General features: G+C 48.0%; 1 protein-coding gene across 1 annotated transcript; it reads right to left on the reverse strand.

Annotated features, from left to right (window-relative positions):
* Nucleotides 1-683: 683 nt before the first annotated feature.
* Nucleotides 684-16,430, reverse strand: USP11 (ubiquitin specific peptidase 11). The gene is given in 22 exon segments (XM_060292649.1): nucleotides 684-1,206; nucleotides 1,280-1,368; nucleotides 1,541-1,656; nucleotides 1,745-1,894; nucleotides 2,853-2,965; nucleotides 3,119-3,189; nucleotides 3,280-3,522; nucleotides 3,710-3,762; nucleotides 4,438-4,644; nucleotides 5,381-5,475; nucleotides 5,594-5,677; nucleotides 5,819-6,043; nucleotides 6,429-6,587; nucleotides 6,670-6,843; nucleotides 7,203-7,302; nucleotides 7,427-7,488; nucleotides 7,612-7,757; nucleotides 7,896-8,013; nucleotides 8,359-8,489; nucleotides 8,663-8,772; nucleotides 16,137-16,297; nucleotides 16,299-16,430. Coding segments are annotated over 22 exon segments (2,862 nt in total). The 5' UTR covers nucleotides 16,416-16,430; the 3' UTR covers nucleotides 684-1,068.
* Between the last annotated feature and the right edge of the window lie 1,261 nt (nucleotides 16,431-17,691).

Genomic DNA, 17,691 nt, shown 5'->3' on the forward strand with positions numbered 1-17,691 from the left:
TCACTCTTCTGTGGCATGAGGCTGAAGGGACCCTGCCTGGTGGGGGAGCTGCAGTCATGGCGGGAGGCTAAGCATAGGGGCGACACAAACACAGCACACCTGTCCTGTCAGTTTGTATGGCTTGGGCCAGATGTACCCACTCCTCAGAGGACACTACTGGGGGCCTGCGAGGTGGTCTGGTTAGTATCTTTTATGTCCGGAAACCACCCATTTGCCCACACGGATGCCTGTCTGTTCCAGGCACACCTTTCCCACATCACCTGTAGTGCAGGTCATGTCCACAAAGATTTCCATCCTGGGTCCAGGGAGGTCAAACGTCCCCTCCAGGACTACTGCCGTGTAACTGATAAGGTGTACTGACCTCTGGACCTAGCTCGAGCAATTACTTGACCTCTGTATCTGTTTCCCCATCTGAAATTGGCGATGACAACTCCTGCGTGAGACTGTTGTGAGGATTATGAGTCGATATTCCCAAAATGCTTTGGGAAACACTGGGCATGCAGTTGGTGCTGAGAATCGTGTCTGATGCGCAGATGGTGCTTCAGAAGCACTTAGAATAGTACCTGGCACAGAGATGGTGCACTCAGAGCAGCAGCCATCACACACCTGGCATTCAGTAAGCACACAGGCATAAAACTGGTGCTTGGTAAGTATGTTAAAAGAAAAAAACCCACACTGCCAAGGAACACACTGGCACGTTTATATGTACACAGCAGAAAGTACAGAGTCTCAATAAGAAAATACACTCTGTGTTCAGGTGCATCCCACCACCAACCCCTCAGTTCACCCCAGGTTGAGGACAAGAGGGAAGGGGACAACCATAAATAGAGAATAGAAGGGAGGGTTAATGCTCTAAGGGGCAAACACAGGTAGGGAACACACTGCTGGAAGGAGACATGCCCTCTTCTTCCCCAAGAGAAAGCAATATAGCAGCACAGGAGAACAGTAGCCACGACTAAGCCTGTGGCGTCTGGCATGGGGCACCTAACACAGGTAAGAGGACAGGGGTGGAGCTGGGAAGGAAGAGAGCAGAGATGGCTACCTTCCCTGTGGCAGGGCCAGGGCCCCTCAATTTACATCCATGAACTCAGAGTTGGCTGGGGTACCAAAGGCTGGGGACGCTGGGGGGTCAGATAAGCTGGGCTGGGGTTGCAGGCGACGTGCCACATCCTGGCGTTGGTAGAACAGGACATAGGCTGCCTTGGACTGCAAGGAGAGGACAGGAGTCAGTGTGGATCGGGGAGGAGGGTGTCGGGAGAAGGGAGGATGGAAATCACACCTCAATCTGATTCTCAGTCACAGGTGAGACACTGTTGTCATCGAAGTAGTGCCATTGACCGCTGTCCTTGTTGCAGGCAAATGTCGTGTCTATAAAAGAGGGGAAGCTGTCCTCACCCACCCTCCTGCCCCTAAGAGGCGTCCACGTCCGCTCTCACTCCTCCCACCCTAATGACCTCGCCACCCGTTCACACATCTGGGGACACCCACTGGGGACATCCTGACCCCCCAGCACACGGCCCTGCCACAGCCTGGCACATACAGTGTCCATCCCGCAGGCCCCCGTAATGGTTGGAAACTGCAATGAGATCATATTTGTACAGCTCTGGGGCCGACTCGTTCTGCGGCTTGATGACAAACTTGGAGAAGTCCAGGTCCCTGTGGGTGGGGAGAGGGTTAACACTGCTGGCGCCCCCTTCCCCATTGCCTGCCTTCCCCCCACAGCCAGCCTCCCCGGGCCCCGGACCGGATAGGAAACTCCACAAGGGTATCCAGCTTCTCGCGGGAGAACTTGGTGTAGGAAAAGCGCTTCAGGTGGATGATGAGCGTCTCCGGCAGCATCCACAGGTCCAGCTTCTTGGTGGCCAGCTGGTGCTGCTTGCAATTGGGGCAGTACCTAGAGATGGAGCCCGAGTCAGGACACAGACACTTTCTGAGCACCTACCGCATGCTCTTTGTGCCATGCGGCCTTTGTGGGCCACGTCTCGTCCAGAGATGCTGCTCTTACTCCTAGTCTGCCTGTTACTCTAGTTTGCTCTCTTGACATGTTAAAATCCTACCAAGTACTCACCAACTCCCCACTGTATACACTTTTGTACTGGCGTGTGTTTTTGTTTGGCTTCCAGTCTGTGAGACACTAGCCTTCTTTTAGAGCCTGCCTCTCTCACTCCAGTTTTCTCTCTTCTATTTTATTCACTGACTCACTCACCAGGTATTTACTGACGGTCTACTGTTGAGTCCTTTGGCACTACTTTGTATTTCTATTCCCTTTCTGCTCCATGGAGATGCCGCTCTTATTTTTTAGACTGGTTTTGTCTTTTTTGGTTCTCTTTTTCTGTTTTGCTTATTCTGCAAGGATCTAATGAGTATCTACTGCACAGCCCACACCATTATAATCAGTGAGAAGAGACACACAGTGAACTTAAAAGTCTTCCCCCTTAAGGGGTTCACTCTAACAGAAAATACAAAAAAACGATGCAAAAGGGGATCTAGGAGGTGACATCAAGTGGTGTTACAGAGCTAGAAAGAGGGAATGGAGGGAGCTGATGGCTGGGAGAGGAGCGGCTTTTAACAGAAGAGTAAGAGAAGGTCTCTCTGAGGAGGTAACATTTGCTCAGAGACCTGAGCAAAATGGAGGTCAAATCCTGTAGATAACTAGAGGAAGAATGACCCTGGGAGAAGGAACAGCCCAGGCAAAGGCTCTGAGGTAGGAATAGGCTTGGGGTGTTGGTGGCCAGAGTGGCAGGAAGGCTTCGAGTGAGGGGGAGGGGGAAGGAGGTGTATTTAGTGGTGACGGACTGGGGGAGGTGGTCCCACCCAACTGCACCCCCAGAGGCCCTGTTCTGGGCCCTCACCAGGGGTTTTCCTTCTCCAGGGTCTCAGTGGTGGTGAAGAGCTCGATGCACTCCTGCAGCCGCACCGGAGCCTTCTTCAGCACGTACCCAACACAGTCATGCTTCACGTAGCCCTAGGTTGGGGGAATGGACAGCCAGGTATGAGGATGGGGGTTGTGGGGGATAAAAAGGAGTCGGGGTGGAAGACACACACCGAGTGGTTAAGAGCATGGACTTTGTGTGTAGCGCAAGGTGAAAGTGCCTCCCATCCCCAGGATCTCGTTTACCTCAGCCTCCACCTCGTCATAGTAACGCTTCTTCATCTCTGGCTCCCAGTCGATGGCAATGTACGGCTGGGCTGGGGGCGAGGGGAGGTGGTCATGGGCCCTGCTGCCAAGCACACCCCCCTCCCGCCTCCCCAACCCTGGCTCACAGCTGAAGGAGACACCATGGGTATCCTCGTTGAAGGTCGAGCGGTCGCTGGTCCCATTGGAATTCACTGTCTGCAGGGTGAAGAGGTGCTTGCGCCGTGCTCTCTGGGGCCAGTGGGATGGTCCAGGGGAGTTGTCCACGGGGGCCCGGCTCCCGCCCGCGACTCCAGAGCTGGGCCCAGCCTGCTCCGGCCCAGGGTCTTGGGAGCTGCCCCCAGCCACATGTCCAGGCTTAGGGAGGTTGTCCTTATCCTCCAGGTCTGCTGGGACAGAAGAGGATGTCAGAGGTGGAAATGTGTGAGCCCCAGGGGGTTGAGCTGCAATACACATCCATGTGGACCCTGTGTGGGCCAGACCGACCCCAAACCCCCTGACCCTCCCTCAGGCCATGGGACTGCTTGTACAGACCCTCATCCTTGCCGATCCTCTCTCCTTTCTCCTCCTCACCTTTCTCATCCCCATCATCCTCGTCATCCGAGCTGGGTCTGGTCACATAGCGTCTGCCGACAGAGCAGAGGAGACTCTCAAGGAGGGACCCGAGGGCAGGGAGGACAGAGCCCAGAATCCTACTTTGCTTATGATGGGAAGCCACTGGTAAACCCACACACAAACAGTTCTTAAGGAGGAGCCCGGAAGGTCTCAGGAGATGCCAGAGGGACACGGGAAGAGGCAGCCTGACAATGTAGGATCTTGTGTGCCACAGTTAAGGAGCGTGGATCTTAAGTATGATAAGCCACTGGTAAACAGGCACACAATCAGCTGTAAATTTCCATCAGGGAAGGCCTCTGAGAAGCACTTGTAAGTGCAACATGAGAGAGAGGTGAAGCCAGATAACGCACTGTTGTTTGCCTTGGTAAGGACTCTGGATTTTAAGCACAATGAAAATCTATCAGTAAAAACACAAACAACCAAGCCTCTCCAAGGAAGAGACAATTAAGTACAAGATGAAGTCTGCATTTTGTCTGTCTTGTTCACCTCTGTGTATCCCCAACACCTAGGAGAAGTGGTGCAAAGTCAGAAATTTAGAGAAAGAAAAAAGCCTACAAGTTCCTCTCTGGCCATGTTAAGTTTGAGCTGTCTTCTGGATGCAGACGGGAAGTGGCAACTAAGCAGCTAGACGCCCGGATCTGAGTTCTGACCCCACCTCCCTGCCTGACCCCAAACAGCAGACTCACGAGAGGCGGTACAGCAGGATGTGATACAGGGCGTCCCAGGAGAGCCGGTCCCGGGGCACCGACACCAGGAGCGGGTGCCCAAAGAGCATCAGGCCATAGTAAGAATTGTTGTAGTCCCGGGCTGGGGTGCGCTCCCGCAGGTAGATAGGAAGCACAACGTCCTCTCTGGAGTTCTCGCCAATAGCAGCCCTGCCTGACACCTCGTATCTGTGGGGGATGGACATCAGGTCATGCCTGATCAGGACACCCAAGAGGGATTCGAGGATTCTACCCCAGTTGCTCCAGCCACTCACCACTCACAGTCTGAAAATATTTTTAAAAGGGTCCGAAGAGTTACCCAGGGTTCTGTATTTTACAAACTGTTGGATGATTTACACAGCCCTTTGTTTATGTGATGTTAGATAAAGTACTTTGGTGTTATCAGCGCACTGAGGGAGTTGACAAAAATTTTTTGTGACACAGGGATCTAAAACCATTTTCTTTTTGGAAAACTAAACTGCTTGGTTTACAAAAATTTTTCTACTCATAAAGCACCTTCTATTTTAGTTACCCAAAGATTTCAAACCTGCTCTGAATGTTCTTATGTTCAGAAAGCATCTTAGTGTTCCCCATTTCAAAAATCACTTGGTTTTTGAGGCATGCAATGTGAGTAAGGAGTGCAGATCAGCATCGGGTACATACAAGGTACTAGTTAAGTGCTGAATAAAATAAAGAAACAGGAGCCTCCCTCACATAACAAGGAGGAAAACAGCCAAGGACGCCCTGTATAAGGATGTGTCGCCCCACTCACTGACAGCCCCTAGCCCCCTGCCCCACTAAGGCACGTGGCCGAAGCCCCGAGCTGCGCAGGTGCCCTGTGAATCAGGCCGAGGAAGGGAGAGGGAAGGTGGTTAACGGAGGAGGTTCCTGAGAAGCCCTCATCTCCCCTCGTCCTCTCACTCACATGAAGATATCATCTCGGTCCAAGATGCTGCTCAGAGACTCCTCCAGCTGGTAGATCTTATAGAAGCGGTGACTGAAGACATCGGCCACCATCATCTGAGAATGGGATGCAGAGAGGGGACCGGTCAGTCTGCCAGGTCTCCCCCAGGCCCTTCTGCCTCTCTCTGCCCCCCTGCCCCTGAATCCCACCCTCCTTCTATCTGCAGAGCCTCACCCTTTCTGGCGAGACACCAGTGTGTTTGGCCAGAGCCACACACAGATCCGAGATCTTGCCTTTCTTGGGGACCACGAGCCGGTGCTGAGGGAGGAACGGTATCCACAAAAGAGCAGAAGGATGTGTGGTGAGTTAGTGAAGGAAACCCTGAGGTACGACAGAGTAATCAAACGAACTCTGACTACATGTCCCTCATTACGTCCCCTGTCCCCATTCCCCCCGTACCTGCTCTGGCTTGCGGCGGGGGTCCATGGAGACAAAGAAGACCTCCATGACCCTCTTGTGGGTCATAGGCAATGGGACACTGAGGTAGCAGAAGGGGTCGAAGGTCACAGACACGTTGCCACAATCAGGGCACACCACCGTGGACTTGAAGAGGCCATGGAAAGTGTCCACAATCACAGAATCGTTCCGCCGTTTGTGGTTCTGCCAGGCCTCCTGAGCAACCTCCTGTTGAGTGTCATGGTGGGTGGTGAGGCTTGCCCGGGGCCGGGGAAAACCATGGTATGGGGTGGATGTGCATGGGATTAAAGTTAAGGTTACGGCCACCGGTAAAATCCAGAGGCAGAGTTACAGTGAGGGCTATCTGGAGACTGCGTTCACTGTCGGGGCCAGGGATTATTTGGGGCAGGAGACCAGGTGGGGGTTAACTCTGGGTTGGGCATGAGCGCAGATGTGGCGTTGGAGCCAAGGTTGGGACCGAGGTCAGGGAAGAGGAGCTTAATAGAAAATGGTGGTGTGCGGGATACTCCAGGGAGGCCAGAAAATTCCTGAGGCAGAGGCCCTAGTGGCTTTAATGAGGCTCTCAGGATGGGGGTCTTCCAGGAGCGCCCACCTGATCTGGCCTCCCAGCAGCATCGCACAGTTCCACATATTCCTTCTTCTTAACACGATTGAGGTCCTCGTGCAGCCCATCCAGGAGGAACGACAGCAGCTCCTGTGAGTCATGCTGCTGGTAGCCCAGAAACTGGGACGCAAAGTGGCCGACCTTGGTCTGAGAAGATGGGCAGGGCCGTCAGAGCGTGAGGGAGTTGGGGGGTGGGGGCACAGAGGAACCGGCCAGGGCTGAGCCACACCTTGAACACGTGGGGCACGATGGAGCGGTGGTGGCCGGACCACGCCTGCTTCACCAGGTCCGCATAGGCCTCTGCGATCTCCCCCTTCATGCCCAGTGGGTTGCAGAAGTTGAGCTCCTCCAGGTAGCGGTTTTTGAGGAAGTAGTTGGTGAGCTGTGGCACGTTGCTGAGGCACTGCAGAAGGCAGGGGCCAGGTGCATGAAGAGGCGAGAGAGGTAACCAAGGTGGGGACAGAGGAAAGGGAGACAGGAGGAAGGGGAAAGAAAGAGAAGGGGCAGGGAAGTAGGGGAGAGAAGAATTTCAGGAGAAGGAAGAATGTGGTGACGAAGGAGAGAAGACAAGGGAAAGCAGGGAGCAAGTGGAAGGAAGAGGCATTAACATTTCAGAAAGTAACGTGGGCATGTCGAGCCAGACTGTGGGGCCCCAGCTTCCAACTGACCCCTTGCCCTGCAATACCCCCCTAGCTCTGTCCCCAATCTCCAACGCTCAAATCCATCCCTGCGCAGTGCCAGACCTAGACCTAATGGCTCAACCTGCAGGGCCGAGTTCATGAAGCACGTGTTGCCCAGATTGGTGAGACCACAGATGCCCGGCTGGCCCTGGAAGTCCTCATCCTCCTCCGACGCGCTGCTCCTGGGACGGATGAGAAACTCTTATCAGCTGAGGACCTACTACTTGTGGGTGGAATGTGCTCTTGGGCTCAGTTGTTCTGCCTACTGTGGGATCCCACTCTGGACTGGAAACCCCAAGGGCTCACATGGCGGGCAGCTGTGCGCTGGGCCAAGTGCCATCCTTGTTTCGGGTCTCCATGATGACCACCTGGGTTGGAGGAAGAGGAGTAAAGATCAGGAAAGGCATTCATGGAGGGTCCACGGACACCTAGCCCTCACTTCCCCCAACCTGAGCACGGGTGGTGGGCCAAGAAGTCCTCCCCACCCTTACCTGCCCAGTCTTGAGAGCGGCGTCAAGCACTGTGACACGTGTGTTGCACAACCTCTCAAAAGAGCCCTCCGCGTTCTTGATCCACAGCCGTGTCTCTTCTTGGGGGCTCACCAGAAACTGCTCTTGAGCGGTGCGCAGAACTAGGTCTGTGGAGGGTGATGGAGCACATTCAAGGTCTTCCTGGGACCCTGGAGGATCCACCCATCTTGGCATCAGATTCCTTAGGTCACCGAGCTGTGACCGTGGCTGGGAATGCCAACTCATTCCACGACCCTTAGACTCACCAACAGAATCTGTGCGGCTGAACTGAGCGGTGTGAGCTGTGTCCATATCACTGTGCTGGATGAGCAGCAGTTCTACTGGGTACACTTCAACCTTCTGGATGTTGGACAGCTCCACGACCTGGAAGGAGGGAAGGATGCACACACAGGTGTACCCACCCAACACACACATGGACACAGGAACGACGACCTTTGAGATCAGAGGAACATCCACACAGACAAACACACATGGCATAGACACACGTACGAGGCTCTGTGAGGGGAGCACACACAGGCGAGCAAATGCAGGGGACACAGCAAGATACCATCTAATGACCTGGGAGAGGAGGAGAGGGCAGACCCAGGTGTATGGATACAGCATACGTGAACACACAGGTCTGGACCCATCCTGGGCCTATGGAGGCCTTCCTCCTACGCTCCCCGCCCTATAAAAGCCACCCCCCAGCACCCTCCCCACCCACTATACCTTGCGTTCAATGGGAGGCTGGCCATGCTCTAGACCATACCAGTTGACCAGGTAATGCCAAGCAGCCGCTGGGAGCAGCACATAGTCCTCACCTTCCACCAGTCCCTTCTTGAGGCGCCAGTTTACCTGGTCTGCAGGAGGGCGGGGGGAGGTGGCAGAGGAACAATCAGGGAAGGAAAGTGATGAGTCACTCTGGCCATCTCACCAATGACCTAGCACAGAAAAGGGGCTCATGATCATTTGCGGGGACAAAGATGACAAGAAGTCCAGGCTTGGCTGATGTTGGGAGGCAGAAGCCTGGTACCTTCAAAGAGCTCAGCATTGTTGATGCAGCCAGGGAAGGTGCTGGGGTCCTGGTCTCCTCCCTGCACGTATACTTCCCACTGCTTGTACCAGTGCTGCTCCACGAGGAACCTGGACCAGACAGGTGACAGGGGTGTCACACGGCTATCTGGGGGTTAGTGGTACCACTTCACACGGTTATTAGACTAAAAGTATCAACATGTTACAAGTCAAGATGACAAGTTTCATGAACACCTGAAACTAATACAGCGCTATACGCCAACTATATTTCCGATTAAAAAAAGAAATTCTTCCCAGAATTCAACATTTAAAAAAATTTTCAGCATCATATAAAAATAAATTAGAAGCAAAATGTATTCAGTGAAATCCAGATTTGGATAGAATGCTTAACTTCTTAGGATACTAAAAGAGATTTGATGATTAAAAACAGAAAGTGTGCTCAATAACGGCAAAAAAAAAAACCAAAACCCATACCCATACCCATGGGGCCAGAAAACAGGAGATTTTATTATGGAATAAACAATAATTCACTTGTATTAGTCTGTGGGGTAACACAGTCAAATTAGGTTCAAAATAACTTACTTGCAGCTAATGTTGTAAGACTTAGCCATTTGTTAAATGTGCAGTGTTTGTAAAGGATACAAAAATCTTCAGCTAAGAAATGGATTGTTAAATTCTGAAAACCCACTCAGAAATCAAAAAGAATTTCAACTGCTAAAGGAATCATAAAGTTTTCCTTCAAAAACTGTATACTGCCATCTTAAAAATAATTTCTTATTTAGGATTTATTTTGGCTTTAGAGTAAATTTCTAAGTGTATGGTGACTAGCTCACTCTTTATGTAAAACTGTGGTTAAAACATAAAATTTACCACCTGAACCACCTTTAAGTGCAGTTTGACCTATTCTCTTTTAAAGGAGACTTTTATATGCACTACTAGGATAAACATTTAGGACTGTTGAAATCTGCCTTTGTAAAATGTCATGAGAAATTCTGAAGTCTGCAAAATACTTGACATATAATAAGTGCTAAATGAACATTAGCTGTTACTGTTCTGATCCCAGGGCTTAGACAAAAAAGTTCATGTACACGTAATCCTCCTTCCCCCCTCCAACTCCAACACAAACCTGCTCTGCTATGGAATTTTTTTTTTTCTTTTTTTTTTGGCTGCGCCCACCCGTGGCATGCAAGATCTTAGTTCCCAGACCAGGGATCGAACCTTGCCCGCTGCAGTGGAAGTGCGGAATCTTAATCACTGGACCACCAGGGAAGTCCCTGCTATGGAATTGTTGACACATAAAAGGCTGTCCCAAGTATTTAACAGCCTCAAATAAACACTTTTTTAAAAAATTACAAAACTGATAAAAAATACGTAACAGTTTTCCAACGATTTAACTCTATAAATTGGATTCCTTAAAATGGCAACTTTTCTTTGTTTAAAAAAGGATCAGAAAGGTAGGGGGATGGGGAGATAGAAAAACCCTGGAATAGTCACATGTTGCCCAAATAGGCAAACTTTTCTGTGGGTTGTTTTTTATTCAGTTATTTATTTGGGGGGTTGCAGTGACCCCCACAGACCCCGTACTTCATTCATGCCAGAAACACACACCCTCCGCACTCCAGTGGCTCAAGCCACAGACACTTCCCATCACTCATCTAGAAAACCCCATTGCGGACCTTACCCTCTGCCACTGTACCTTCACCTCCCCTTCAAGGTTTTAATTGCCTCCATTGATGGTCTATGAGGTTACTCAGTAAAGCTAGTTTATTGTTAATGGGATCTTCGAAGCAAAAGGAGCCACAGCTCAATGGGTTTTTTTAAAAGCAGATTTTTAAGGAAGATTAACATTAAAATCACTTTTTAGAGTGGTAAGCAAAACCTCCAGACCTGGCTACAACCTGGATTTCTAAAGCCATCATAGAAGACTGAAGTTTTACATAAATTTTCACAAAGTATCACTAGCATGTTTTTTCAATTCAAAGACACAAAAACTTTTTTAACATCTCTGAATTGGGATGGCTCATAATCTGTCAGCTCAGGTGGCAGTCATGACAGAGTTGTCATTGTCTAATGAAAAAGCACCACATTGTTATTTACTCCTACACTTCAATTTTTTTTGGTTGCTACTGTAAATGGTATCTTTCAAATTTTAACTTTCTAATGTCTTGTTGCTAGTATACAGAAATAAAATGGATCTTCCTAAAGTCACTTATGTTTGTGTTTCCTCAAATTTGTTAAAATGATATGAAATATGTGCTTATGGAAAGAATTTACTAAAAATATTGTCTGTCCTCTAGATTTCTCTTGTGTCTGGAGAAAATATTGGTTATTCTGGTTAATCATTACACTAGGTATAATAATTACAGAGAAATAGAAATATGGATGTAAACTAAGAGATGGTTTCCTACTTGTTTTATTAAAAGGTTGTTAGCTTATTCAGATGGTAAATGTGCTATTACATTGTTCTAAATTTATTATTTATATATCTGTATAAGCCTACATACACAAATAAGAAGGCAGGCATATAAATAAATCCTTTCTATAAATTGTTACATGAATAATGTACCAAAGGAGAAAAATTAGAATTTGGGCCTTTTTCTGTAAAATGACTACATTAATTTATGCCCAGACTGGAAGTTCCTTTTTCTGTCACCAAATTACTGTTAACTCTTGGTACCTTCTGACATCTCCTTAGCTCATTTTTTAAAAAGAATTCTTGCTTTAAAAAAAAGTTAAGCTCCTAATAATCTTTGTTATTTATCACTGTGTTTTACGAGGTTGAGTGTAAATATTTCTTGTCTTTACTTCAATTTATATCTTGTTAAAAAACAACTATTCTTCCTTTGTCTTTCACAAATTCAGGCCAAAGTCAGAATAATAACACTGTTAAGATGTTCTTTTCTGTCTAAACTATCTCTGGGAGATACCACAAAGATCTGCTCCTTTGCCCTATAAAAGGAATGATAATAGCATCATTAGGTTTATCCAAAATTCCCCCAATTTTAATTAACTTGAAAATTTCAGAAAAGCTTTCATTTTTCAAACTTGATATTTTTAAAAATGACAAACCAAAAAGAAAGTTTATCTTCCTAGATTAGTTATTAATTATATATAATTAGATATACTAATATAAATATCTTTCAATAACTGCATAGTTTTCAAGCTAAAAAGCATAATGTTCAAGCAACAAAGACTAGTACAGTAACTGTCTACCAAAAGCTCCCCCCTCCAGGACGCTAGACTCACAAACTCCTTTCCCTTTTTGGTTCACAAAAAGTCTGAACAGGTACTAAGGGTGCCGACTCAATTAGAGGGGAATTGTCAGAGGCCTATTGTTTTTTTCAGTCTTTCATTAGATCCAGTGGCCAAAGCATATTTACCTTGTGTAAGAGCTATAGCAGCAATCGCCAACCAAACGTGTGAAAATTTCAGTCGGTTTAGTTCTAGGGTCTTCATTAAAGGTAACGGTTCCCCGTGCTGTGCAGACTTCTCCATTGACAGAAAACCCTCAACATTTCTAGGCTAGTCTCTTAAGCTCCAGTGAGACGTTGCTTCCCCTTCACACATCACAGTCGATTCTGCAATACTGAACCCAGCCACCCACCTTCCTTAACCTGAGCAAAGAGAACCTCATGCTTGCTTACCTCTGTTAGGAAACTATCCCCACCCTGCACAGACCTAGAGACTCCAGCTATCCCAGATTTGTTTTAGATGGTTCATCCTCGAAAATTTGCCAAGGAGGCTAAACTATCACAGATTTGAATTTTCTCTTAAAATTTAAGCTTCTCCTAGAAATTAAATCAATTTAGATGGCCAAATTAATTAAATGCCCCCACCCAAATCTGCCAGCTGACAAAAGATAGAAGGTGCAAATATTAATATGGATATTAGGTATATGATTTGGGGTTAGTCCATGACTTTGAAATGCTTTATAAGCACAAATTTCCTGACCACTGCAGCAAACCCCTATAAAATAGACAGCAAATTAAAGAATCTTGAGGTGCTCTGCTCTAGATAAGCATTAAAAAATGGAGCTAAGGAAAAATGCTGCATATTATCCACAAAAGCAGAGATAAACTGGCTTCACTGAACCAACATCGATGGGATAAATTTTTTTTATTGACAGAGCATAATTTTTTATTCACATGACATAAAATTAACCATTTAAAAAGTGAACAATTCAATGGCATTTAGTACATTCAGCATTGTGCAACCACAACCTCTATCTACTTCCAAAACATTTTCAGCACCCCAAGAGGAAAGCTGGTACTGGTGGGATAATTTTAAAGGGTATTGTCACAAGGCTGTAAAGGTAGGATGGGGCAGAAACCAAAGGCCCCCCCCGCCCTTCTGAACACCTCCAAGTGGGCTATAAAAACGTTCCTGTTATTGTTTATTCTCAGGATGGATTGAGGTTTTGCCTTGCTGGAGAGCTATAGTGTAATGGTAAAACAAACTGCTCAGTTCCATATTTCCGATTTGGGGAATCTCAACTTGTCTCTCCAGTAACAGGAATATATATTTCGCTAGTACTGTGATTAAATAACTCTGTAAAATGAGCAAACCTCACTCCTAAAGGCTCTCAGGTGAGAGCATGCTTGAGGCGTTCGAGGAACAGCAAGAGTCCAACATGGCCGGATGGGGAAAGTGAGGGGGAGGGAAATCAGAAGAGCATGGGAGAAGATCAGAGCCAGGGACCAGCCTCGCAATCCTAAAGCCTTGCAAGTCATTGTAAGAATTTTAGCAGTTACATTGAATAAAATAGGAAGACTGTTAAAACATTTTGAGGAAAGGATGGACATAAATTATTTTTAAAAAGAATTACTGTGTACGGAAAGAGGAAAATAGTACCTGCACAGTGGAGAAACCCAGCAGATACCTTCACCAAGTGATCAAGGCTAACATCACCAATGACGTCATGTGAATACAGAGTACCCACCTGACATGATGCAAAGGGCACACCATGTGCATCCAGTCTGATTTCATATATATCCTCAATAAAATGAAAGCTTAGACCACAAATACTATTTAGGGATGCATACAATGGTGGGGAAACGTTAACGAAATTAAAAATTCAGGGTAATAACTTCCCCTGGCAGGGAGAGGGATCTTCATCTGGGAGGGGCACAGAAAGATTTCTTAAGGTAACGGTCTGAATCTTAACCTAGGTGATTAATTCACAAATTTTTTTATTATTCTTTAAATTTTTAACTTTGAAATAGACTCAGAAAAATAGCGAAAATAATACAAAGAATTCCCGCGTGCCCTTCATCCAGATTCTCCAAATTTAAAATTTTACCCATTTGCTCGATTATTTCTTTAAATACGTTTTTATATATGCCATTCTTTCAACGATTTCAGAGTAAGCTTGCTTACACGATGGTTCTTTACCCCTAAATATTTCGACATGTATTTCCTAAAAACAAAGATATTCCCTTTCATACTCAAAATACAATTATCAAAAGCAAGGAATTAGCAGTACTAATAGCTAATCTTCAGACCTTAGTAAAATTTTACCAATTTCCCCATTCATATCTTTTACAGTAAAAGAGAGAAAATTCATTTTATGAGAAAAAACTTATTTTTAAATAATTTATTTTTTCTGCTCCGGGATCCAACCCAGGATCACACTTTGCATTTAGTTATCATGACTCGTTAAATCCCGTTAATTTCTTCAGTCTGGAACAGTTCTTCATCCTTTGTCTCTCACGACCTTGAAATTTTTGAAGAGCACAGGCCGTTTATTTTTATAGAATGTCCATCAACCTGGGCTACGTAAACGTTTCATATAATCTTTACAGGTCTTACGTATTTCACAACTTAAAAAACGAGATACAACTCGGCGAGAAATAAAATGAACCCAGGAACAGTACATTTCAAGCACTGGTTAGCAAAGAAATCAATTAAACAAGCCGATTTATCAAGATACGCGTTGACATTTTAAAAAGCTATTTGTTCCTGATTACAAAAACAAAGCATTACAAAACAGAAAACAAATGTAACATCGAAGGCCCCTCCCGTGCCAATCACCTGCACTTTCTCCCGTCCTGGGAAGAAGGGCTCGGCCAGAGGCAAAAACCTCGCCGCGTCACAAACTTTGCTCATTCGCAGGCGCCATTTTCTGCTTCACAAGGTACCACCTCCCCTCTGCAGTCTTTCCTCTGCCCCAGGACACGCCCCTCGGCCTACGTCACAAGCCTCGTTCCCAGGCTCCAGCTCCCTCCGTCACGGAGGCTCCGACTCCCCTCCCCCCTCAGCCTTTCGGCTCCGATTTCGCTCTTCCGCCTGACATCACCCGCCTCGCCTCCGTTGTCAGGCGCGGCGGAGCACCGCGGGCCGCCCCCAAATGCTACGTTACGTCGCGCAGACCACGCTGCCCCGCTCTGTTGCTGAGAAAACCTCCTTCCCAGGTTCTCAGTTCCACCACGCGAGCCTGACCCCGCCGCCGTGGCCCTTTCTTCTCAAGATCCGCCCCCCTGAATGTAAATTGATACAGCCACTATGGAGAACAGTATGGAGGTTCCTTAAAAAACTAAAAATAGAACTACCATACAACCCAGCAATCCCACTACTGGGCATATACCCAGAGAAAGCCATAATTCAAAAAAGCACATGCGCCCCAATGTTCACTGCAGCTCTACTTACAATAGCCAGGACATGGAAGCAACCTAAGTGTCCATCGACAGATGAATGGATAAAGAAGATGTGGCACATATATACAATGGAATATTACTCAGCCATAAAAAGAAATGAAACTGAGTTATCTGTAGTGAGGTGGATGGACCTAGAGTCTGTCATACACAATGAAGCCAGAAAGAGAAAAACAAATACCGTATGCTAACACATATATATGGAATCCAAAAAATAAACAAACAAAAAAGTGGTCATGAAGAACCTAGGGGCAGGACAGAAATAAAGACGCAGACATAGAGAATGGACTTGAGGACACGGGGAGGGAGAAGGGTAAGCTGGGACGAAGTGGGAGAGTGGCATGGACATATATACACTACCAAACGTAAAATAGATAGCTAGTGGGAAGCAGCCGCATGGCACAGGGAGATCAGCTCGGTGCTTTGTGTCCACCTAGAGTGGTGGGATAGGGAGCGTGGGAGGGTGACGCAAGAGGGAAGAGATATGGGGATATATATATACGTATAGGTGATGCACTTTGTAATACAGCAGAAACTAACACACCATTGTAAAGCAATTTTAATCCAATAAAGATGTTTAAAAAATATATATCCGACCCCCTGCCTCTCCACAACAATCCGGTTCTCAGGCCGCAGGCTCCACCACACAGGCCCGGCCCCGCCTCTTTCACAGACAAGGCACTTCCCCGCGTCTCTTGTCCTCAGTCTCACAGGCCACTCCGCCCCACGGCACCTCTCCTGCGGACCTTCGCCGCCCCGTCCCCCACCTTCCCCAACGCCTCCATCGTCCCCCTAGCCGAGGCTCCGTTCGCAGCTCCGCCTCACCAGCTTTCGCCCGCCCGCAGCGGATGCCCTCGCCCATTCTCGCCGTTCTCGATCTGGCGCCGCTGGCTCTCCAGGCCCGGCACCGCTTTACGCTGTGGCTCTCGGTCCTCGGCCGCAGCCGCAGCCGCCGGACTCTCTGCCACCGCCGCCATGGCCGTTCGCCCTCCTCTCACAGTCATCGCAGCTGGGGATAGGAAAAGTCCCCATAAATGCTACTTCCGGCTTCTGTCCCCGGAAACGGAAACAGAGCCCCCCAAACAGCCGGGGGGCTACTGCCATTTTGAAAAGGGAGCCCCGCTCGGACGCGTCGAGGGGCTAGGCGGGCATCGGACCTTGGGCGGTGATCTCTGCGACGAATAGGCGGGGTAAAGCCTCCAGTTGGGACCTAAAGACAAAGGTGTCTTGTGGGATTCTAACGCCATGTTGAGTCGGGGCAAACGGTTCTGTGGAAGGTGCAGGTAGAGGTCCCCGGGGTGGACGAGGACATGTATTGGGGAGCGCTCAGAGGAACACAAAGGTTCCAGGTCTTCTCGGTCCCATGCTCTGCTGGGGACCGCGGGCCCCTATCCTGGGAGCGGCGTTTTTGCTAGCCTGACCAGAATACCCTTATTTCATTGCACTACCCTTCCCTTCCATCAAAACCTAATGCAAAAGAGGTCACCACTTCCAGGGCGCCGCCCAGCCCTTCGGGCCTCTTCCCTGGGTGAACTAGATTTATTCTCTTGATAAACGTGTTGAAGGCAAGTCAGCCCCAGGCCAGGTATATTTGTTGGAGTTGCAGTACTAATAATAGTTGACCCTGTTTAGGTGTTTTATTGCACGTAAATAGTAGTCTTAGGTAGCAGGTTGCCTATGGGCAACAATGGGGATGCTGAGCACCAGAAACGTTAATTCACTTTGCCCCACCTAGTAAGTAGTGGAGCTGTGGTTCGAACTCAGGAATTCCAGTTCCAGAGTTGGCACCTTAAAACACCAGGCCAGAGATCCTCAAACTGTGGTCCTAGGCTTTCTACCGGTTCAGGAAACCCTTTCAGGGGGTTCACAAAGTCAAAACTATTCACAACAATACTTTTTCATGGTCATTCTCTCTTGCACATGCGGTGGAATTTTCCAGAGGCTGCATGACATAAGCAAAAGCTCTTTGGATGTTCTCAATTCTTAAGAATATAAAGGGATCCTGAGACCAGAAGTTTGAGAACCAGTCCACCATGCCAGGGTTTTTTCAGCTTAGGCACTGTTGACATTTCTCTGTTGTAGGAAGCATTGTAGGATGTTTAGCTGCATCCCTGGCCTCTGCCCGCTAGCATCCACCAGTTGGCACAACCAAAAGTGTCTCCAGACGCTGCCAGATGTCCTCTGGGGGTGGGGGAGATTATCTCCTGCTGAGAACCAGTGCACTAGACTATGCCAGCCTTTTCTCTGCTAGAACTCCCAGCCCTACATGTTGGTGATAACTAAAATTTCCCTCTTTGGCTCTCTACATCTACCTGCCTATTGGCTGTCCCCACTTGACCATATCACAAACTCCCCAAGACAGGCTCATGACTCTGGGTCT

This window comes from Globicephala melas, chromosome X, assembly GCF_963455315.2.
Source record: "Globicephala melas chromosome X, mGloMel1.2, whole genome shotgun sequence".
In the NCBI taxonomy this organism is placed as follows: domain Eukaryota; kingdom Metazoa; phylum Chordata; class Mammalia; order Artiodactyla; family Delphinidae; genus Globicephala; species Globicephala melas.